This window comes from Onychomys torridus, chromosome 15 (assembly GCF_903995425.1).
Source record: "Onychomys torridus chromosome 15, mOncTor1.1, whole genome shotgun sequence".
Classification (NCBI taxonomy): Eukaryota; Metazoa; Chordata; class Mammalia; order Rodentia; family Cricetidae; genus Onychomys; species Onychomys torridus.
Genome location: NC_050457.1, coordinates 954,134 through 978,712, shown reverse-complemented (window position 1 = coordinate 978,712; position 24,579 = coordinate 954,134). Strand labels below are relative to the sequence as shown.

Here is a 24,579-nt window from a genome sequence, read left to right as displayed (position 1 = left end):
CTCCACACTCATGCTTTGGGGACCTGTCTTATTGTACCCCTTATGGAGGGTCTCTGCAAAGTTAAAGTCAGAAACTGCCGTCAGACAGTGCGCGAGGCCTGCAAACAGACAGTCACTCTCCCACCTGCCGCCATTCTCAATTCCTGAGAGGCAAGGGCTCGGCTCGGCTCTCTGTGTCTCAGAGCCTGCAGCGAACCCCACTAATGCTGTGAAGATACTGAAGTTAGCTCATTGCCTCTGCTCATTTAGAAAGCCCAGAGGTTAGTCCTTATCCAGAAAGAAAAGAAGGGCAGACATAAATGACAATATAAACTTAGGGAAGCTGATTAATTTACAGTAGCTTCAGAGTATGATTTCATTCGTTGGAGATAATGAGTGTCTGGGGGCAGCTCATATCCTTAGCTAAATGAGATTAGAAAAATGTTTGTGTGCATATAAAAGTTAAATAATTAACTAGCACCTTAGATAATTAAAATGCAAAGAGTTGTAATTCAATATAAATACAATTAATCACTATAATATTCAAAATGTTAAAACAAAATATCATTATTGGAGAATATATCTTTAACATTAGTCACATTCAGAGAAAAGAGTATCAACCCCTAGTCAGCAACTTTTGAGCAGACAGACTAGACACAATCGTTGGCAAAACTAGTGGGCTAGCCAAACCAGAAACAGCAGGGGGAAAGAAGCCAGAGGAAGGCATATCATCTAAGAAGAAAGGCAGTGCTGGGGATTTATTTTTGTCTTTGTTGCTTGTTCCAAGCTGATAGTTATCGTTGCTTTCCAGGTACCAAGTCGGGAAGGGAAGGGCAGTCTGTGGGAAGCATATTCAGGGTGGGTTGAAATTGCCTACTAATTTCAAATGCTGTATAATTTAGTCTTTTAGATCCAATCTTCTCCCCAGTCCCTACAAAGTAAAATAAATAATTAGCAAAGTATTTCTGAATGATATGCTAAATTCAGAGCTTAAACAAAAAAAAAATTAAAGCAAAATCTAAACCTCTGCTTTGGAGTTAATGACTCTACTGCAAGAATTTATAGCACTATTCAAGCTGTTAAAGCTACCAGTTAAATGGATTCAGGAGGTCACACTGCCTTTTTGGAAGGCATACATTTAGAACTTGTTTGGCTGGCTTGTTCTATCTTGAAAAAGTGATGTGTAACTGTGTTTCATTCTGTATACAAAATACATAGTATATAGAAATTTTTTATTTTTATTTTCAACAGCCTTAAAATAGTTTCTAAAAATTGTATATACAAAACAAACAAACAAACAAACAAAAACAAACCTATTATTAGTTATAGCCTCTGGAATTGCTCAGTCTGAAAGTAAGCAACTAAAAAGGCCTTTTAGCAATCTCATGATAAATACTGAGTTAATATGGGTTCCACAATCTCATACAGTGACAATGCTAACATTATTTCTCATTTGCTTGGGGCAATCACTCTCTGGGCATTAGTCCTTGGAGCCACAAGCAAATCAACTGCAAGGGCATCACTTACCAAATGTGCCATTATTTGCTATTGAAAATCTTGCTATTTCAGATTTTATCCCAATTATCACATTTCTCACATCTATTTGTGTGTGTAAAATGTTGTGTGAGTACACAGTTCTTAATTAGGCATTTAGAATTTTATACATTTATAGCCAAAGAAGAGCTTTCCTTTTTCTTTTTTCGGTTTTTTGAGATAGGCTTTCTCTGTGTAGTTTTAGTGTCTGTCCTGGATCTCGCACTATAGACCAGGCAGGTCTTGAACTCAGAGATTTTGAGGCTGCCTGGCTCTGCCTCCTGAGTGTTGGATTAAAGGCATGTGCCACTGCCGCCTGGTATTGGTGAAATTATTAAGGCCACTCCACGTAGTTAAAAGGGAGGTTTATTTTGTGGGGTAACTTACAAATGAAGGGATAGGTTGTAGGGTCTGGCAAAGGTATGGCGCAGACCGGAGGTGTTCTCTGGAAAACTCTGCTCGGTCTACCTCCAGCGTCCAGGGTCCCAGAGCCAAGAGAGACCTCTGCTCTGGATCCTTGGGTCTTCAGCTTCCTCCTCAGCCCCGCCTTGTGGGCATGACCATTACTGAAGCCTCAATGGGGGTTGGAACTTCCAGGCCAAGGCTGGGATGGCTACCCACTACAGCCTGGCTCCTTTTTCTTTTTTAAATACAATGCCATGCTGGCCTTTAACTCTAAATTTTCCTGCCTCAGCATCCCAAATGCTGGCATTACAGGTATACAGCATCATGCATAGCTAATATATAACATTTTTGAAGTCATATAAACTTTTGATTAAAATATTGATTCACAGTAGTCAGAAACACACAAAGCCTTGTTATTGATAGTCCCTACAGAATAGTTCTATAGAAGTACTGTATGAGGGATCTAGTTAAATTCTTTATTTATTATTAATTCTTCCCTAAATGTTAGTCTGCATGTATTTGTCAGCCAGAAATTCTGTAAGAGTGAAGACCATGTCTTATCTAGCTCTTTCATAGTAATGCAAAGCTTGGGCTTGCTAGCACACACCTATAATCTTAGTGTTTGGGAAGCCAAAACAAAGGATCTCAAGGTCCATGTGGAGCCTAGGAAATATGGGGAGAGCTCACAGAATAAAAGTGTCAGCTGAATGCCTATAATCCCAGCATTGGCAGGGAGAGGTCAGAACTTTGACTCTTTCAAGTTTAAGGTCAGTCTGGCCCACACTGAAAGTTCCAGGCTAGCCTGAGCAACACAGACAGGCCACATCTGAGAAAGTCAAACCCCAACAAACTAATCAACAAAACAAAAAAATACCATAAAACTAAGAAGCATGCAGAGTAATTAATAACTTACCCTATTAACTATGTCAACTAGGTCCTAGTCTGTGAAATAACTGTTAGTTGTCAATTTTATCAACAGCTGACTGCATTAAACCCTGAGTGAACTTCCCAGATACACTCTTTTCCAGCTCTCCAAAAAAGTGGAAAGAGTCATGTCACACACACCCCTAAAGCTGGCTTCTACCAACTGTGTGCTCTTAGAAACACCTAGTCCCCACAAACCTATACAGATTGGTTTTTCAAACTTCACTGGAATAGACATCCTTGGAAAAGTCACCTGCCTCACTTTCACTGTTTAACAGGAAGAGAGAACAGTGCTATTTTTCATAAGCTTGCTTGACTTTGAAGATGCAGCTTTTGGAAACTGGTACACTGTGTTGACATTTTCCTCTGAATATTCTAACTTAAAGATCTCAAGTAACCCTGAAGTTGGAAGTAGGTACTCTAGGTATGGATTAGACCCGTGAAGATAACTGGCTGACCCCCACTTGAGAATAAATGAGGATATTTGTAGTTGACAGACTCAGTTCCTAGCATTCATGAGGTCAGCAATCAGAACCAACTACTCCTCTACAGTGAGCATTCAGTTTCCCATGTACCCTTTCCCACTATGGGAAAAGGCTGAGATGACTCTGAAAGACATAGTTTTCATTTTCTGCTAAGAAAACTGCTGCCCAGGTATAGAGGTGAAACTCAAGTAATCAATGCCTCTCAGAATTCCACTCTTATAGTATCCTGCCATACTTCCATGTTTTAGTCTGTATTTATGTAGAAGTTAACATCAACCTAACAGAACATGTTCAAATGGAAAAGCAAATAGGCTTAAAAGCTGCCAAGCCCTAAATTCTGACCTATAGACATTACCCAAGTGAGGAAAATCCTATAATTAGCAAGAGGAATAGCATAACCATGCAAACTTAGCATGATCAGGCAAACAGGAAATATCTGTAACACAATATGTTCACTTTTAAGAGGATACTTAACAATGCTTCAGTTACACTTCAAATTTGCTTACATATGGCACTATCATGGAGTTAAGGTACATTTCCAATTACATTTGATATAAAAAGACAACATCTCTCACTAAGGAACAGTATCTTTTGGGGGAATTCTAAATTTAAACCTTTCAATTTAAAACCCTAAACATTTATTTTCCACACAGGAAAACTTTGTAAGCATACCTCTGAAGAGTTTTAAAAGCAATCAGCAAGGCAATGTTAACTTATCATGGCTCGAAAGAAAAACAGAGGAGCACTGTATAGAAGACCCTCACAATTATGGCTCTGCATATTCCCCGTGGGCTGTGCCAACCCACTCTCTCCCCTGTAATGAGTCTTTGTTTTTACTAAGTCCCAACGGGCTAGGGAGAGCTCTGCAAAGGGAAGGGGGAAGGGCAGATGGAATGCAGCTGCAGGCTCTAAAACAATGCTGAGTCCATAATTTTGTTCCCAGGAGAATAATAAAAGAGCCAGGGCATTGATGAGCTAGACAGAGAGCAAGCAAGGTAGAGCCAAGCATTCCACTCTTTCAGTCTACAGTGTATCCAAGCCTCCTTTACTACAAAGTATTTCAAGTTATTTGGCCTCAAAGCTTACCTGTTAATCTGTCATTTTATAACTAAATTACCTTTGGTGGCAAACTATATTCGGGCAAGAGGTACAGTGGTATAAAGCAAAGGTAAGTACTGGGGAGAGAGGGATGGACACATGGGCTCAAGGATAGCTGTGTAGAGAGGTAAGGTATTCAGAAAAGAAAGCCCAATGTCTCAACTGTGAGTTGCTTTGTGGTACCCAGGACCTAGGAGAGCAAGGAGTAGACTGCAGAAACCCATGTCTCTGTAGAGACTGCATGTCAGAATCAGAATCAAAATCAGAGTTTGGTAGCCCCAAGCAGTTATTCCTTATCATATGGCCGTTGAGTCTAACTTGGTGCCTCCTAAGAAAATGTCCTTTATTTGCATTTTCTTAGCCTGAGATCTCAACCAAGTTAAAGAGAAAATTAGGAGATGTGGCAGTTCCAGAATAGCAGTGGCCCTGCCAGCTCTGAGAAGCACAGCTCAGACCTTACATTTCTTGCCTGATGTGTTGCTCCCTGGTTTCCTGAGAGCCCAGAGCTCTCCAGGACTCTAGGCCTCAGGCCGGCCACTGGAACTTTCCTTCAAATATTACTGATGCCATTAAAATGTGCAGAAAACTCAAGAGGCCTTAAAAAAAGCAACTGAACCCCTCAAGTATAGAATCAGCATGCAGTAAGTAATCACTACCTAGAAGGCTATACAACAGATTCAGAAGAATGCTTGTTTCAATAGGATCCTATCCATGAACACTTAGTTACTAAGAGGAAAAAAGGACTTCATTGTAAAGCTGACATCCACACAAACATCTCCTTCAAGTTAGCATTACAAAAAAGAATCAGAAATACTGGACTCTTAGTCCACTGAATGATATAATTAATCGGGCTCCAAAGATTTTCAAATTCTAACATTTGGAAAGACAGCATTTATTCATACAGGCACATTTTCATATTTCTGATGTTACAAAAAGTCACAAGCATGTAGATTTACAGTGATCAACCTTATGACCCTCCTCCTTGAGCTCATCTTTTCTCTAGGAGCCCTAAAGTCTCCTTATAGGTAATCCAAATGGCCATGCTATAGCTAGCATATAGGAATAAAAATACTTATTAATTCAAGCAAGGAGGCAAACTAAACATCTATTTAGTTTGTTATGTCAACTACCAATAGCAACAATTAAAAAATAATACTAGGGCTGAAGAGATGGCTTGCTGTTTTTGAAGAGAACCCAGGTTCCATTCCAGGCACTTACTTACATGGTGTCTCACAACCATCCATAACTCCAGCCACCCTCTTCTCACCTCCAAGTGCATCAAACATTTATACACATAAAATAAAAGTAATAAATCTAAAAAAAGTAACACCAATGCTATACCTATTAAAAATACAAAATTTACAGGTCCACTTAATTAAAAGTTATATATTATGCTTATTGGCTTTGGTACATACCACCTCCAAGCTACACCCCAAGTGTAGAATAAAACAGACATACAAAACTTCCTATATTAGCAAAGCTCATTCTTTACTTATACATTTAATTCCCTACTGTGTAGACTTAAGATATTAAGCACACAGCTACATTTTATTAATATAAACAACTATGGTGTGGGAGTCCAGCTCCAACCTGCTCCCACCTACTGAAGTGTTCTTAGGTGGAGAAGAGAAGAATGAGGAATTATCAGATATAAGACACCTAGACAGCGAGAGGAAAGACAGAAACACAGGATAGCTTCGAGAGGGCCTGGGTCAATGTCCACCAGCCCAGAACTTTATTCAAAAGGGCTTTTTATAGCAATGACAAGGGTCGAGGCAAAGGACCTCCCCTCTGCTAGACACAGCCAAGTGTAGACCCTTCCCAACACGTGGTACCTAGGCCCATGGTCCAATCATTCTACTATGCAGTCATGCTGGGTAAATCAAGCTCAGATCTCACTAGGAAACCTCTGTAGTACTAACTTGCATGAAATTCTTGGTTTAGTTGTAAATACAATATATTTCCATAAAATTGTGATATTTAATCCTCAATGAAAAGGTTCAAATGCAAGAAACTCTGTAACTGGTCCTGAATTGTCTTCTACCACGACAGAACTCATTTAGTCATGAAGCTCACAAAATATGTGATTGAGTATATTGACAGTAAAAACGACAGCAAAATTTTAAAGCTTTATGGAAATAGGACAATGAGATTTTTTTTCCTAAATTGATAGTACTCACCCCTTGGAGTCCTTGGAACTGAATTGAAGGTCGAAAAGGAATTAAATTCTATAAAAAAAGAAACAAGTAAACTTTAGTTACTTTGACACAGAACTAAATAAATAAACCTCAAATCTATGTGTTTTCTTCATCTTACAATATGAAAGAAATCCTTTTTATCACATGCTGACTTCAGTATGTAATCACATTAAGTATTGATGTGCTGCTTACATTTCTATAGTTAATACAACAAAAAAATAGATTTTGGCAGTATAGCAATCATGATCGCAAACTGATTGACATGATTTGCAAGAAAAAATACACCAATTCAATCTTTCATAAAAAAAATTCTTAGTTTCCCACTTTTAATGGGAGAGGGAAAAGGGAAAGGATACTTGGAGGAACTTTGAAAAGAACACTCAACAGAATGTCATAACATAGACACAACTTAAATGTAAAAATTTAAATACCCAGGAATCAACTGTAGTTCTCCATCCCTCTCTCCATTTTGCCAGAGACTAGTTTTTACTTAAGAGTCAAAAAGGCTGCCAATTCACTCACAGAATCCTTACTAGGAGAGTATAATTTCTTGAGAACTGCTTTGGCGATTTTTTAAACGTTTTTTATTTGTATATATATTTTTGGTAACTAACATTTTTATCACAGAGCTGTACATTTGGAAGAACAGCTGTATTGGCAAATATTCGCCACCATTTCCAGGTATCCCCAGTCTATGTTCCAAGGGAAGGCTTTCCAAATTATTTAAGAGAGTCACAGGGAAATTATGGACTTGAATATTATTAATAGGAACACATCAGCTTGTTAAGTACCTTTCATTCCCTGATATTTAAACCCAATGCACAAAAAGAAAAAAAGTGCTGTCTCTCTCATTTCTGCCTGAAATAAAAAGAGAAGCAGTGATGTGTCCCCTCACCCTACCCCTGCACCCTCACTCAGCACAGCAAACATACACTTCTGTTACTTCCCAAAGCCTTTGCAGATTGGAGCTTATCACGCTTATAACAAAGTAAAGAGGGTAGAAAGAATAGGTTTTCTGTAATGATGGGAATATCAGAATATAAAATAAAGCACTTTTGTTATTTATAAAAATGGATAATGTCCTAGGGAAACATTACACTAGAATGGTATTTCAGTTCTACCTCATAAGGTGGTATTTAATTTCAGACTTAGGGAAAGAATCATAAAGCTTCCAGGTGACAAATTTACTTCTTGGTGTAAGAAAAGTAGGGTTCTTTAAAAAAAGAAAGATTAAAAGACAATTGTTAATTTGGAAAAAAAAAGTCAATGATGACTCATTCTAATTCATAGGCTCTCATGAAAACAGAAAAGCATGGATTACTGTTCTTTCATGGGAGAATCTCACCCCAAACTATCTTCCATGGCTAAACTTATACTTCTGAAGTAAATGAACCATGAGTACAGAGCCTGTAGAGCCCCTCTGTGTGCCCTTCACAGTATGTTCTGGAGGTCTCAGAATTTCTGTCACTCCTGCCTTTTGGACTCTCCTAGTCACAGCACTGAACATCCCTTGATGGCTGATCAGGGTCAGCTTGCACTCCTGACTAACTTTGCTGTAGCTGAAATTCTCCATCAAGTTCATCAACTGCTGTGTCATTTAAATGCAAACTACTTTCAAATTGCTGACTTCTCAATTGCATATTCCCTCTTCCTTGTGCTAAGAGATACCAGCCCTTATTTCAAAAGCTAGAACCTGCCCTTTCCTTGGTCTAGATCTGCTCCACCTTGCAGGCCTGCTACACTTGTACCATGACAACTGGATCTCTTCTCCATTCCTCAGCTGTCTTCCCAAAGATGGCTGCTTATTATTGCCTACAGGACAGTCATTAGAGACCCAGTAGCAGCAAGCGTTTACTACTGACAAGCACTAACATAACTCTGTGACCAACCTGGCAACCCTCCTACTTTTCTGGCAATGGCTTCTTGGCTCTTGAGCCTCACAACCCCAGAATTAACTTACAAGTTCTTCTCACTCTCCCACATCATATTCTGTTAGTCAATTACTTGCAATAAGAATCACAGAATTCCAAATATGGAAGACCCAGAAATCACAGTTGATGTCCTCTCCTCCATTCCTGGTTGTGTTCCATTAATAACTAAACTGGTAACAGAACTTAGGACTTAGCTTCTTATTTCATCCTACTTTTCTCATACACGTGTGTCCTCCACACATATCTGCTGTGGGAGATATGAGAGCATGGGGGCCTAACTATGCCAGAGTTCACATTTTTGGAGGGAGAAAATGATCAAGCACTAGGTTTTAAGTTTACCATGAAACAGAGTCAGAATTCTAAGGAAGCAGAGCACATGACTTAGAACAGATACTAGAAAAGCCAAAGGGACAATGGGAAAGGTAGATCTTGAGTAGCTGATTAGAAAAACATGCTCAAGGAAGAGTTTTAAAAGCAATGGCCACTCTGTGGGCAGAGGGTAGGTCTTCAGCACAGAACAGAAGGAAGGACAGAAACTAGAGCCGTGACTCCTGCCTATGCTCTCCTATCCTTTATATGTCTTTGTGTTTAGTTCCTGTCTGCCACAGAGTAGGTAAGGCAACTTAAATTTTAGACTTCAAGGTCTCTGCTCAAAAAATGTATCACTCTGTTGAATAACCTTATCCTAGCCCCTCCTTACACTGTCTCTGATGCTGCCTGAGCCTGTCTTCAAGGTGATAACAATTAGAGGCTAGCACTTTTCTGAGTAAGAAAGTAATCTGAAAAAAAGGAAGAAAGGAAGTTGTTTAAAGAAGTTTTTATTTTATTTTATTTTATTTTTTAAAGGAAGGCAGCTTTGAAAACATGGGAAGGGAGAGGGATTAGGGTAGAGAAGGCTGGGAAAATGGATTTGAAAACAGCTCCAAGGGGATGCTTTAGAATACTCTGGAAGTGATGATAAAGGACTCAATTAGTATGACTGGCATTTGAAGCCAACGGGAACTGGTGAACCCGAAGACATTCCCAAGGTGAAATGATAAGGTGTGTTGATAGCTGGAGTATCAGTCACCAGAGAAAAAAGGTGGCTGGCTCCAGGACTAGCAGTCATCCACTCCAGTCAGTCTGCCCCAGACTCCCTCAAATTAAGCTTTTAGTCTCCACTGGAGGTTCATGGCCCATTTCAGGCATTTATTACCTGGCAACCAAAAATAAAGGCCTTCCTCTGTACCTCTAAGTAGATGGCTAGCCAGCCCTGTTAGATAGCACTCTCAGAATATGTTCCATAGTCCCACTGTCTGCCAAAGCAAAGTGAATTTTATAGACATACACATACTTATTAACATGATCTGTTAATAAGGCTTGCTATCAGGAATTGAAATTCTAAAAGAATGCTGCTTGGCAGGGTGGTGTCGGCACAGGCCTTTAATCCCTGCAGAGGCAGGCATCTCCTAGAGTTCAAGGCCAGCCTAGGCTACAAAGGGAGTTGCAGGACAGCCAGAGCTACACACAGAGAAACCCCTCTCATAAAACAAAAACCAAACAAAAAAACCAAACAAAAACAAAAAAGGAACTCTAAGCAGATATTTCAAACATGTTAGTTTTTTGGTCCCAGTGGGGATTTTTTGTTTGCTTGCTTGTTTGTTTTTTTGCCTAGTTACTGTTAAAAGAGTTCAGGGCTGGGGAGATGGCTCAGTGGGTAAAGTGTTCATTATGTACACATGTGGGCCTGAATTCAGATACCCTACACCCACAAAAAAGCCAGGCATGGTCATACATGCCTGTAACCCCAGCACTGGAGAGAGAGATAGCTGATCCCAGGGCCTGACTGGCTAGCCTGATGAACTGCAAACTTGAACTCCAGGTTCAGCAAGCACTTTTGCCTCCAAATAAATAAATAAAATAGAAAAGCGACTACGGAAGACCTCTAATGTCAAACTCTGGTCTTCTTACATGCCTGCATGGGAAAGTTGTGTGGGTGTCCACACACACACACACACACACACACACACACACACAGGAATAATGTTCAAATTTTAAACTAAAAATACTGACCAACTCTGAAAAACTTTGAAGATGTTTACATCCTGCAGTACCAAAGATTCTGTTAAGATTTTAATTCTTTGTGTTAAAACAAGCACCCAATCATACATTAATAAAAACAAATGATTTTGTTTTAATAAATTTAATTATATGTATACAAAAGAACTATCTTAAAACAAAAAGGTAGACTTCTGTATAATTTATCACCAATGTTCAATTTATATATCTAATTTAATATTTATAAACTAGGGGCATGTAAAAAGGATTTTGGACAGAAAGGGGTCATGAGTGAAGGTTTAAGAAACACTGGTGTAGGTAACACTGAAACACTAAAAGTCGGGTAACTCTTCCTGTTACCATTTCAAGCTGAAGCTACAACAAGATCTATGGCCAAAGACATGTATGTCCATATAGTTCCAAGTACTCAAAAATACATGAGAGCCATAAAAGAACTATATCATTTACTACAAAATTATACTAAGTGACAATAGTCTTTCTGTGTAACTCTGGGTACTGACATGACCTGCAGGAGACAGACAGAAGCAAAGCTCAGGTTTCTTGGAAGCTGAATTAAAAAAAAGTCACACTCATCCTTCTTTGCCTCAAATCCTCAAGAGATGCTAGAGTCACTAGGCTTCACAAATCCAATCTACTGTTCTGTCTAGTGAGTCAATCCAACCTCAGATGGGAAGGAAGAGAAACCCTCTTACAGATTTGAGAGAACCAAGATTACACAGTATTTTAAGTAGTATTTTAAGTAGATAGCTATTACAGCTAAATTACAAAAAAAAAAAAAGATTGAAATAACTAAAACTCAAGTAAGAAGAGGACAACCCCTCCAAATCTACATAATGCAGTCGTTGTTTTGAAATAGTTTTTGAAAAACTGTATTTAATGCAGGTAAAATTTAAAAAATACATTGTCTTAAATCTTAGGATTTGAAACAGCTCTTAAGTGAACATGGAAGATAAGAGTCTAACCTGAAAAACAGCCAGAAAGTTACTGTGACCCAGACTTCTCCAACACTTGAAGCATAATCCCATCATTTCCCCCAGGAACTGAATGTTGGCCTTATAACTGTATAATAAGCTTAATGCCAAATATAACTTGTAAATAAAGGCAAATAGAGTCTGTCCCCTGTAATTCTGATTGCTGGAGTAGAAGTAGTGAAATAGAACAAGGTTAAAATATCTGCAGCAGCTAAGTCACAAAGGGAGCCATTATAGGAGCTGACACTGGGACAGTTTGTGATCCTAGTCTGTTTTAAAGGCCACTCTGGAGGCTAGGTCTAACAAACCATGGGGAGAATAGTAGAAACCCAGAAGCCAGCTGCTGGTCCAGGGGTATGGTCCTGAAGAGTGATGATGGAGCTAGCATTGGAATGGTGATAAAGGCTGGGGTCACATTCTAGATATTTTAGGACTGACAGGACTTGATGATAGATCAAACACACCAAAAGAAGAGACAAATCAAGGGCTATGAGTTAAGTTCTAGACAACTGGAAAATGTGGTTATTAACTGAAATGGGGCTCATTCAGGTGGTACCAGATCAAAAAGTGAAATCAAGTCAGAGGGAAGATGGTGAGTGGTAAAATCACTAAAATTAATTACATGAATGTATGAACTGTCAAGCAGTAGAAGAGCTGTATTTGATTACAAATCTTAAGTGCCTATTAAATGATGATTAAAGTGCCTAAAGCTGAATAGAGCATTGTTTTTTTTTTCTTTGTTATTGTTTGTTTGTTTTTGAAGACAGATTCTCACAATGTAGCCCTGGCAGTCCTGGTACTCACTATGTTATAGACCAGGCTGGCCTCAAACTCAGAGATCTGCCTGCCTCTGCCTCCTGAGTGCTGTAGTTAAAGGTGTATAACACTGTTCGTGGCCAATAAAGTGTTTTTTTTTGTTGTTGTTGTTGTTTTGGTTTTTTTTTGTTTTTTTGTTTTTTTTGTTATAGTTAGTTTTAAGCTAGGGAACTTGCTATGGAGACAAGGTTGGAGTCAAGTTTGTGTTGATCTTCTTGCCTCTCTTCTTGTGTGCTGGGATTACAGCCATATACCCGAAATTTAAAAAGGTGTGATCTGGAGATTTGACATTCATTAGTACATAGCTGTTATTTGAACCTTCAGAACTAGACAGACTCACCTAGAGCAAGTGAACAGGGACCTCAAAGACATGCAAGAACGATCTAAGCAGAGAATGGACGGCAGAGGAAAGAGAAGAGAAGGAGGAAAATCCTGTGACTGCTTTTAATACAGAAATATGGTCAGCTGGACGGAGAGCCTGTCTTCCCAGACTGCCTTGATTGTGCGAAGATAGGGATGGAGATGTTTGGAAATAAGACACCTGGTCAGGTACACTTTCAAGGGTGTGATAAAGACAGTAGGCTCAGCAGATGACAAGTGAAGACACCACTCATCTCCATAAATATACTTTCTCCTTTTGATAGTTCCCCTTTAACACAGGCAGGAGTGTGTGTGTGTGTGTGTGTGTGTGTGTGTGTGTGTGTGTGTGTGTCTGTGTGTGTGTGTTTCCACATGTTTACTTACTTCTATACATGACAACCACTTTAGTGATGGCAAGGGCTACCTATGTCCTACTTAGTTTCTTTCTTTTCTTTTTTTTTTTTGGTTTTTCGAGACCGGGTTTCTCTGTGTAGCTTTGCGCCTTTTCTGGAGCTCACTTGGTAGCCCAGGTTGGCCTCGAACTCACAGAGATCCGCCTGGCTCTGCCTCCCGAGTGCTGGGATTAAAGGCATGTGCCGCCACCGCCGGGCTCCTACTTAGTTTCATATCTTCAGTAACTCATTCTATGTCTAGGTAGGTCAGAAGATGAATAAAAATGTTTGTAGAATGAAAAAAAAAATCTGTATTTGGTAGTTGTACCTGTTGTTCCTCTAAATCTTTCATTACAGGAAAAAATAATACAACTGAGTTTTTATGACATGGGTACCTCTCCTGATCCCTTCAGGCAACATAGTTTCTCACATGGAACCAGAAGCAACAATACTATTACCTAAAGATACACACTGGCTCCTGAAAGGCCCATTGGATAAAGGTACTTGCCACCAAGTCTGACAACCTAGATTTGATTCCTAGCACCCTACGGTGGAAGGAGAGAACTGACTTGCACAAGGTGTCCCCTGATCTCTGCAAGTGTGCCCTGCCCACTCATATCCACACATAAATACACAGGCGAACATATAATAAATATATATAATAAAAACTTTCAAGATACACTAGCAGTTAGGTACCCACTTAAGAATATTAAAATCTCTAGGCCAGCAGTTCTCAACCTGTGTGGGTTGAGACCCCTTTGAGGTCACCTAAGACCATCAGAAAACACAGATATTTACATTATGATTCATAACAGTAGCAAAGTTACAGTTATAAAGCAGCAATGAAATAACTATGGTTGGGGGGGGGTCACCACAACATGTGAAATTATATTAAAGGGTCACATCATTAGGAAGGTTGAAAACTACTGCTCAAGGCAAATCTTACAAGAGAAAGTTCAAGCATGGTGTTATACCCTTCAATAAGCTTGCTGTTGACTAACAGTCTCCAAGCCAAGGTTACCTCCATTAATCAAGAACACTGAATCTATTCACAGTGTTTAATGCTCAGAGACAAGCAATTAAGGAATCAACAAATATTCTCTCACATTTCCTCTCCTCTCCCCTCCCGTCCACTCCCCTTCCCCACTCTTTTCCCTGTGTGTGTTTCCATGGGGTACAGCTCAATGGTACAGCAAATAGTACTTAATTCTACTCACAGAGCCAAAACCAAAAGAACCCACCAAAACAGCGAGAGGTAATCTGGAAGTAGTGCTAGCATATTCAGAGCCTTCAGCCTTCAGGAATTAGGGAATTTCAGAATGACACTTAAAATGTTAACCCAGGTATGTTATACAGAATTACTTAATTTCAGTAATCACTAATGACAGAAACAACGAAAGTTCTGAATTTCATGCTAAAGTCAAATTTGATTTTCATATTATCTATGTCCTATGATAGCCATATTAAAGGCAATTTATAGAGGTTATTGAATAAAAGAAGTCTATTAAAATACAAGCAAAAGTGTAAGAACTCTATTCAAACCATTTTTTTCTAATTTCCTTAAAACATCAACAACATCCATAATTTCCATCCTATAAAGGAACAAACCTATCTGCCTCAGATTCACATTCTCTCTCTTCCCTCTCTCTTGCCCCCTCTCCGCTTCAGGGTCTCTAGTTCCTGTAGCCCTGCCTGTCCTGGAACTCACTTTGTAGACCAGGCCGGCCTTGAACTCACAGAGATCCACCTGCCTCTGGAGTGTTGGGAATAAAGGTGTCCACCAACTTCTCACCTTTATTTCACTTTATCTATTTATTTATTAATTTATTTAGTGGGTTTTTTGTTTGTTTGTTTTTTCTTCAAGATAGGGTTTCTAGGGTTTCTCTGTGTAGTTTTGGTGCCTGTCCTGGATCTCACTCTGTAGACCAGGCTGGCCTTGAACTCACAGAGATTCACCTGGCTCTGCCTTTCCAGTGCTGGAATTAAAGGCGTTCGCCACTGCTGCCCCGCTCTCATCTCTATTTTTAAATATAGATTATCTAATCAACAGATGTCTTTTGATTACCAAACAAGATGTATAGTGATATTTTATTTGTATTGAAATGTGATTTTATTTGTATATTAATAAAGTTGCCTTGGGGTCAGAGCAAGCCAGAGCAGAAGCTGGGTGGTGGTGGTGGTGGTGGTGGTGGTGGTGGTGGTGGTGGTGGTGAACGCCTTTAATCCTAGCACTTGGGAGGCAGAGCTAGGCAGGATCTCTGTGTGTTCAAGGACACAGCCAGCATGGGGACACACACCTTTAATCTCAATACCAACCATAGAAGACCTGGAAGTCTCTACAGACAGGCAGTGATGAGGAGGTCATGTGGCTGGGTTTACAACCAATGAGAAGGCAGAACAGAAAGTCTGGACACAGGAAGTAGCTCTCTTTCGGAGAGGAAAAACAGAGCAGCAGTGAAGGGTAAGGTTTTCAGCTTTCAGCTATTGCTCTGACCTCTTGGCTTTTAACTCTGCAATTGGCTCTGTGTTTCTTATTTAACAAGATGGTTACATCTACATCGAATATAAATATGAGGTAGATCACTGAATCTACCCTGAGAAAAAAGATAAAGAAATAGGATAAATGGTTAGATCATTGAATCTACACTAAAAAGAAAAAGGGAAAGATATAAAAATGACAAAAGGTAGATTATTGGAACTTCTATGAAAAGAAAAAAAAATCAATTTTTGAATCTACTTTTAAAAAGGAACTACTTGTTTTAAATAGGGTAAGTAATGAAATTTTTTTTTGTCTGAGTTTATCAAATGTTACTGGACTGGACATTATTATATATTAATGGAGTTTTTCATCTGAATCTGTCAAATGTTAATGGACTAGACGTCGTTAATGTAATCTTGACTGTGTATATTGTATATACTTATTGGATATGATTTTTCTTGTATTAGTTATAACCTTTTTTAAATTTTAGACAAAAACAGGGGAAATGTGGTATTGTGTTCCCAAAAATACTGTGCAGGCTAATAAACTTATCTGGGGTCAGAGAACAGGACGGCCACAATATTAATCCTAGCATTCCAGAGACTGAAATACCTCTGGATCTCTGAGTTCAAGGCCACATTAGAAACAGCCAGGCGTGGTGACACACACCTTTAATCCCAGAAATCCAGCCTTTAATCCCAGGGAGTGACGGCAGAAAGAGAAAGATATATAAGGCGTGAAGACCAGAAACTAGCAGTATTTGGCTGGTTCAGCATTTTGGCTGGTTAAGCTTTTAGGCTTTGGAGCAGCACAGTTCAGCTGAGATTCATTCTGGATGAGGACTCAGAAGCTTCCACTCTGAGGAAACAAGACCAGCTAAGGAACTGTCGAGGTGAGGTAGCTGTGGCTTGTTCTGCTTCTCTGATCTTCCAGCATTCACCCCAACAACTGGCTTCGGGTTTGTTCTTATAAATAACCTTTTAAGATTCCTGCTACAAAGATGGAATGAATTTTCACCGAAAATGATACTTACTACCTTAGCTCCCCTACTTCCCACCCACTTCCATCTCAAGCTCCTGTTTTTGACTTTCCTTTTTTGTTTAAAGACTAAGGTATCCTGATTATTATTAATGCCAAGAAATCCCAACATGCTCTTCCTCCTTTAAAATCTTGTTAAGGTCTAGTGATTTTGTTCATCTCTAACACCAACAGACCTAGCATAGACTGCACTATCATCTCTGGCTTGGACCATCATACTCCTTCCTAACTCATCTCCTTACTTCCAGATTCACATTATAGTCCTGAACACCAAACCCAGCATTTTAAAGCAGCACTCAGGGCACCTCAGTCTCCCCACAGTAATGAAGAACAAAGTCCAAACTACTCAGTAAGATAATCAGCCTGCTCCAACCTGCTGGTGCGTCCTTAAACCCAGCTGTTTTTCCCTCCTTCATTCGTGCTGAAGAGAAACAGGTTCTTTCTGGCAATTAGCAGAAACTGCTCCAGCTTTTCTACCACAGTTCCTTACTTAACTATAACACTTGGTATGATGGAGATGTGGTCCCCCAGACCAGTCTCTAGTCCCCAAAAATCTTAATGCTCAAGTCCTTTAACACCCAAGGATTATTTCTAAACTAATAACACTAAAGACTGAAGGAAGCAAGGAAGTCCATGCTAGCCTAATGATGTAATTACTAGGAAACCTGTAGCCAAATGTCCGCAGAACAGAGGTCAATGCAAGATGCTGATCTGACTCATGAGTTTTTAAGTAGCATGTAGATTAATACGATCTTCCCATGTCTTCTGTTACACAGCCACAATTTGAGAGTGGTTTGGACTATGATGGCAAAGTACTAGAAGAAACTCTTAAACCAGTGCTTTCTGAAGTTTTAACTTATTCACAAGAGCCCTAACACCACAGCAGGAATTACAGATGGTAGAAATTTAGGGAAGATGAAAGGACAGTTTTTAAAAAGATGAAAAAACATTAATAAAACAAAGACAGAGAAAGGAGTTCTGTTTGGTGAACCTGACCTGAATTATGCCACGTCTTTTAGCTTTAATTTGGCAATAGAAACACAACCATTAAATTATACTATCTTTCAGACTGGCTTTTCTATATTTCTGCTTAGGTTATAGGAAATGTTCTATATAGCTGTACGGTGTGTAAGGGAGTCAAATATGGGGCTCTATTATATGCTTTGTTTTCTTTATTGTAAAAGCATTAATGCCTACCATACCATATTTTAGAGCTATCTTCTCAAACATTCCACATTTATCCCCAAATGGCTGGATGATGGTGCCAGCTCCAGAGCTCCTTATGGCAAAGAAAAGGTTCACTACAAATTACTAAAAATGACCCAGCACTGACTTCATCTAGCCCTATCACCAACTGCCTGGCAAGTGCACAGCCTCTGTAGTCTTCCCTGAGTACAAAGGGAGCAAAAGGAAAGGCTGAACCCAAGGACTGTCCTTGGTAAGTCTCCCTGGAAGCCATTCCAAGAATGCTATACTTCTTTTAAATTCTTGAACATGTTCCAAACATTCACATATGATCCTTTTCTCTCCTCCCAATCTGGGTGCTAAGGTTCCCCTGGCTATCTTTTTAGCAATCTGGCTACTATTTTTCTTTAGGAAGGAGCACTATCCTTTGCACTGAGAACTGAGCATTTGGATAAACTTTTCAAGTAATATACAGAATTGGAGCATGAAGTTATCTTTCCTTGATTAAAAAAATAAAAGCATGTGAAGATTAAGTGCTGACTGAAAAATGGATCTAGAAGCAGGGAACATTTAAATTAAATGAAATCTAGCTACACTTTTGAAGCCAAATAAATGGAATCTACAGCAAACCTCACCGTATTACTCAATAACATCTGACAACACTGGCACTGCTGTGGCACAAGTCTAGAGCCCAAGGTGGCAGCTGGATTTACACAGCAGACTGCTGAAAAGTAAGAGACATAATTATTTGGGAGCAAGAAGGAAGCATGGGATTATTATTTTCTGTGTCTTTTAAAAAATGATTTATTTCTTTTTATTTTGTGCACATTGGTGTTTTGTCTGCAGGCATGTCTATGTGATGCTGTCCAATCCCCTACAACTGGAGTCACACAGTTATGAGCTGTCCTATGGGTGCCGGGAATGGAACCTGGGTCCTCTGGAAGAGCAGCCAGTGCTCTTAACTGCTGCGCCATCTCTCCAGTCCCCTATTTTCTGTGTCTTAACCCACAGTGAATCAATTGCTGGAAACTTTATCTGGAAGAAAGCCTCAGGGTGGAAGCTTGTCCTACCACCTGCTGAAGTAAGGGCTAACGACAAAAAAGACCGTGAGACACACTACCTGGAGATTCCAGGAAGGACAGTGACATAGTAACAGGCTAACTGAGGAGCACATGTTTGACTAGAAATAACACATGATTTGAAAAATACAGATAATGAACTCCACTCGAAATTAAGAAGTACACTTATAAAAAAAGTTTCAAACTAACATTTTTCTAAATGACAATTATCAAAACAAAATAATAATAATGATTTCAAGCCAATAGAGCTGACAAAAAAATTAAATGATTCTTACATAAAGGCAGCTGCTATTTGATTTTCAGGGAAACAAAGTGAATATCTATGCTCCCAAAGGCAGTCATAGTTAGACATTTATGCTATAGTTGGGAAAGCATAATACTATCTGAGCCAAACACTTCTGAAGGCTTGTGTTTTGAGACAGGGTTCTCTGTGTAGCCCTGGCTGTCTTGGAACTCACAGAGACTCACCTACCCCTGCCTCCTGAGTGCTGGGATTAAAGGCATGGGGCCACCATCACCACCCGGCTCCTTTGGAAGCTTTATAAAAGACTGAGGGAAGGGAGTTACAAGTTCAAGGTGTGCCTGAACTACTGAGGAAATTCAAGGCTAGTTGTAGTAACTCACTGGGATTTGCCTGAGCTATAGAGAAGCTCAAGGCCAGCCCTAGCAACTGTTAGGCATTGTCTCAAAACAAGGAAAGAAACAGGAGAATATAGCTCAATTGGGAGTAGAGTATTTGACCTAGCACACAGGAAGCCCCATGTTTGCAAACCAACACGACTTCAAACAGTGGGTAGTGCTACACAGCTTGCAAACCTAGTACTTGGAAGGTGGAGGCAAGAGTATCAGAAGTTCAAGGCCACCCTTAACTATATAGCACTTTCTAGGCCAGCCTGCAATGCATGAGATTCTTTTTCCAAAAGGGGTTGGGGCTACAGTTCAGTGGTAGAGAGAGTGCTTGCCTAGCACATGTGAGGCCCTACATTCAATGTGAGGCCCTGGGAATCTAAAAAAAGACCAAATTGAAGGGCTCAGCAATAACAAAATCTAAAAAAACGGTGTTTTGAGATTTTTTTTTATTTATATAAGTGTATTATTAAAATGCCAAAAGAAAGAAGGGTATATTAGTAAGGAAGTCAGCTAAAATGTATTTTAATTTTATATATAGTTTGACATTTTGGGGAAATATAAAATAGTAATATAAGCTCTTCTCATATATGCTGAGCACAGGCAGACCACACAATCATAGACCATAAAGCTAAAATTTATGATGATTTTGTTCCTTGCTCTTTTAATTCAAAGTCATCTAAGTTTAGACAAAGCTTGACATCCTAGATACCTGTATTAAAATATCTGATATTTTTTCTGTAAATCATGAAAATAACCTTCCAGTTTATATATATATATATATATATATATATATATATATATATATCACTTTTGAAACTGGTTCCATATTCCAGCAGCCATTCATTCCATCTGCAACTCCCAGCATGCCCATTCACATTCTCCAAATTTCTTTGAAAATAGAAAACTTAAATAATGAAGGCAAATGAAGTTTTGTGTTATGAAACAATGAAGAATTGTGATTTGTGAAAACCAAGATTTCAGTATCTCTATCAGATTCTGTTTCTGTGAGCCCTGAGAACCCAGAACTTGTGCTTGATTATAACTATAGAATTATATACTTTGCCTAAATCATAGCTTCTAAATTCCTAACTCTACTTCTGTGAAGCCCCATGCCAAGTGGATTATCAAACAGATAAAATAATATGGACAAAAAGAACTCTTGACCTTAATTTAGCAAATAAAATTGTTAACACTGTTGGCCCTTAGAAAGTCATTAAAAAAATTCATCATCCCTTTTATTACCTTCTGGGTAACTATTTGTCATCAAGTACCCTCCTCTACTAGTACAGGAGCAAGTTTATGTAAGAAATAAAAATCACCCCCCAGCCCAGAGAGCTGATAAGCTTAACTATCCCCAAACTTTCCCATTATCTACCACAAGCCAACAGTCTCAAACAGCAGTTACTTCTTAGGATGGGAAGTGAAAAGGACCAAATAAATACCCTTGCACTGGTGGAGGAAAGGGGTCAGGCAGATGCCCATTGCCAGCAACTGTTTCTGTTCCCTGTGGGGAGCCCTGGTCTGGCTGAACCAGGAAAGACACCCAGGCAAGCTCTGTATTTCAGAGAAGCCTGCAGTTAAGTGTTGGTGAGAAGACCTTCAGCGCTGCATCTTCTCCCCATTTCCCTACAACAGGTCTGTCATCTTCACCCTAGGTTAGACTCCATTTTCCCAGCCGCTTTTGTTTTGTTTTGTTTTGTTTTGTTTTGTTTTGTTTTTGGAGACAGAGTTTCTCTGTCTAGCTTTGCGCCTTTCCTGGATCTCACTCTGTAGACAGGCTGACCTTGAACTCACAGAGATCCGCCTGCCTCTGCTTCCCGAGTGCTGGGATTAAAGGCGTGCGCCCAGCCTTTTCCCCAGCCTCTTAACAAGCGGTGCTTAAAAACAAAACAAACAAACAAACAAAAAAACAATCCCTAAGTGACACAACTAAGGGCAGCGCCGGTGAACCCAGGGACAGGGCAGCCCAAAACAAAGAGCTAGGTCAGCTTACTCAACCCTCCACCCGAGGGGTGTTCCTTTCCATCACCAGCTTTTCAGGAGAATGGGAATTCTAAGGCTAATTTAACCTACCAGGCTCCACATCTAGAAAAGTAGAGACACGTGGCTGATCCATTAATTTAATGCCAGAATGGAAAAACGAGTGATGACAGAAATAAGCATTAAGGGCAGTTAAGAACAAAGACACCGACTTCAGTATTTAATGAAAATAAACAACATTAAAAATAAAAATAATCAACTAAGTAGAGGGTTGACAGTGAAGTAATTTTAGATCTGGAAAGATAATGACATGTAAACAGAGGTGAGCTGACCACTCCAAACACCATGCAAAACTAAACTTCCCTGTGGAAACGAAGCCAAGGCCACACAAATGCAAGAAAACAAACTCCCTTCTAAGGCTTCGGGGACATGCAGGCCAGTGGACACTGGGGCTTCTCTGTCACTTCAGTTATCCTGGGCACTACCTTCTCTTTTCTTCAACTCCGACAGTGTGTGGTGTAATATCACTGTTTAACTGCACGGTTTGCCTGTGGTCTCCCAAAGTGGCTGCCGGACGTTCAGTTTCTGGAGGTGACTTCCCATCCACTGTATTGCAGCCGTTCCTATCTCCAGGTCTGTTTTGTTTTTCACCTGGGGCCTAAGCTCCTCTTCTTACACCCCTGACCTACCTTCTTCCCACTCCGTTCCTTCCTATGCCCTTTCCTTAGAACCCACAACCTTATCGCTCCATCTTGCAGGGCTGAAGTTCTCTCCACTGGCAGCCTTGCCGCCCCCCCCCCCCCTTGTACATCTGGCTTTCCCCAGATGGGCCTCCCACTCCATGCTGGTGCTGGCCTCTTTCTTGCCTGTGAACCTGTCTGGAGAGCAGTTCCTGGCACATTCAGTTTGAAATTTCTTTCTGGGTCTTTATTGCCACATCTGAGGTACCCTCCCAGGGCATTAAGTAGGTGTATTTCTCTCTGTGCTCCTCTCAATCCCCCACAAAACCTGTGACTACTTTTCACCATATGCTTCTCTGTGCATAGCATGTGTCCAACCAATTCTTTGGAGCCTCCCGAGAGTATGGTCTGAATTTCCCTTTTCTGCTTATAAATACCCTGTCATGTGAACTCACACACTCCCAAGATGTACACAACTGTTTGTGCCCTCCCTCCTCCGTGAATATGCATGTGTGTGGGAGCCTCTGCTGGCTCAGGTTTCTGCCTCTCTGGTGGCTTTGCTTGAGACTGTTTTTCTCTGTATGCATTTAAAGTGCCTGGCACTAGTGGGAGCTCAACAGATGTTAATTCTTTTCTCCACTTTTATCTAAGTATGTGAGGTCTAAGTCGGGTGTCCCTCTGCCGAACCGTGCCTGTTTTATGAGACAAACTGGAATATATTCTTGAGTAGGCACTGAGCTATTTTAGAAAGCCCGGCGGGGTGTAGCTCTTTCTGTCTCTCTGAACAAAGTGTCACTGGCCCCACATATGGCATAGCTTTCCCTTCGACAATATATCCACTTTCGTCTCCCTACTCCACATCCCCCTACTACACGTCTAAAATCGGCTTCCTTGTACCCCCAGCTAGTTAAGTGTCTTTATGGTGCCCTACTCTTTCAGTGTGAAAGTGCTGATGGGTTTGGACTCCAACTGCGGATTTTGTGCCTCTGAGCCTCTCTCTTCCTGTAGAAGTGGAGACGGGCGCTCGGAGTATGGTATGAGAGGGGCACGCAGGTTTCTCTCCGGGACCCCGGAAGAGATCAGAGTCTCTGTTCAGGATGCCTTGTGTCCCCGCCACCGCAACCTTCGGGCTCACTCCTCATCTAGAGACCGCGAGTCAGCACAGGACGCGGTGCGCCTCTCGGCTATGCTGAGCTTCGGAGAATTCCTTTCCCCAGAACCTGCCGTCCTGTTACGGGCTATCCTTGTGTTTTGAGTCTTTTAGTGTCTCTCCCCGGGATGTGGTGTAGGTTCGCTGCCACGCGGGACGCGGGACGCGGTGCGTCCCCGGGAACCCAAGGCAGAGCGCCGGAGTCCTCGGGAGTGCAAGGTGTGCCCCCTCCCCCTCCCCGCAGCGCCGGTGTCCCGGCCTTCCCGAGTACAGCGTGTACACTCCCGCCTACACGCGGGGTGCCAGTGTCTCCAAGTCCCTGAGTACAGGCTGTGTCCTCACCCCCACGGAGCGCCGCTGCCCCTCGCTCTGCGGCTTCACCGCCCCTCGGCATTTCCCCGAAAACTCGGACCGCCGGCCCTCGTTCTTTACTGGTAGCTGCGCGCGCCCCCTCCGTGGGTAGGGCGGTCGCGGTACGTCTCTCCCCAGGACCAAACAAGCCAGGAACCCCGCGGGCGCCGTCGGAAAGTCCCGCAGCGGCGGCGCAGCCCAGACCGGGCCGACCCCGCCGCCAGGGGCCGCCCGCCCGCCCGCCAGCCCGCGCCCTCGTCCCCGCGGCCCCCGACCGCGGCGTCGGCGTCCCCGGCCGGCCCCGCTCCGCTCCCCTCCGCGGGCGCCGAGGCAGCAGCGGGAGCCAGCGCCCCACCGGCGCCGCGCCGGGGCCCGGGCAGAAAGCGCAGTGGCCCCCGCCTCCCCGAGCGCTGCCCCGCAGGCCGCTCACCTTGTGGCTCTGGTAAGTCTCCAGCGCCCGGATCGCCGTCTCGGTGAGCTTCACATGCAGCACGGTGATGTTGTCCTGCCCCAGCCGCCCGCACGCCAGCCCGTAGCGCTGCTCCTCCCGCAGCCCCGCCGCCCCCCCCGCCGCCATCTTAAACTCCCCGGGGTGCCACCGCGGACGCCGCTCGGGCTCCAGCCTCCACTGCGGCCGCGGCTGCTCGGGCTCCTGCAGCCGCTGCCACAGCTACGGCCATCCCGCTGCTGACGTACTGTCATATACTGCGCGCAGCTAGACCTCGGGCTTCCACGGCTGCCGGCCGCCCCACCCTCGAGCTCGCGCCCCGCCCTGGCCTCTGCTCATTGGCCTGGGTCCCCACAGAGCCGCCCTCATTGGCCGCCCTTCACCCCGAGGGGGAGGGGCCCAAAGTCGC

At 41.7% G+C, this 24,579-nt stretch overlaps 1 protein-coding gene across 1 annotated transcript in view; it reads right to left on the bottom strand.

Annotated features, from left to right (window-relative positions):
* Positions 1-24,579, bottom strand: part of Ell2 (elongation factor for RNA polymerase II 2) — a 65,902-nt gene extending 41,323 nt beyond the window's left edge. Inside the window, exons 1-2 of the mRNA XM_036207292.1 lie at positions 24,153-24,579; positions 6,605-6,652 (exon numbers count right to left, since the gene is read on the bottom strand). Coding sequence (XP_036063185.1) covers positions 6,605-6,652; positions 24,153-24,299 — 195 coding nt within the window. The 5' untranslated portion in view covers positions 24,300-24,579. The remainder of the gene's footprint in view (positions 1-6,604; positions 6,653-24,152) is intronic.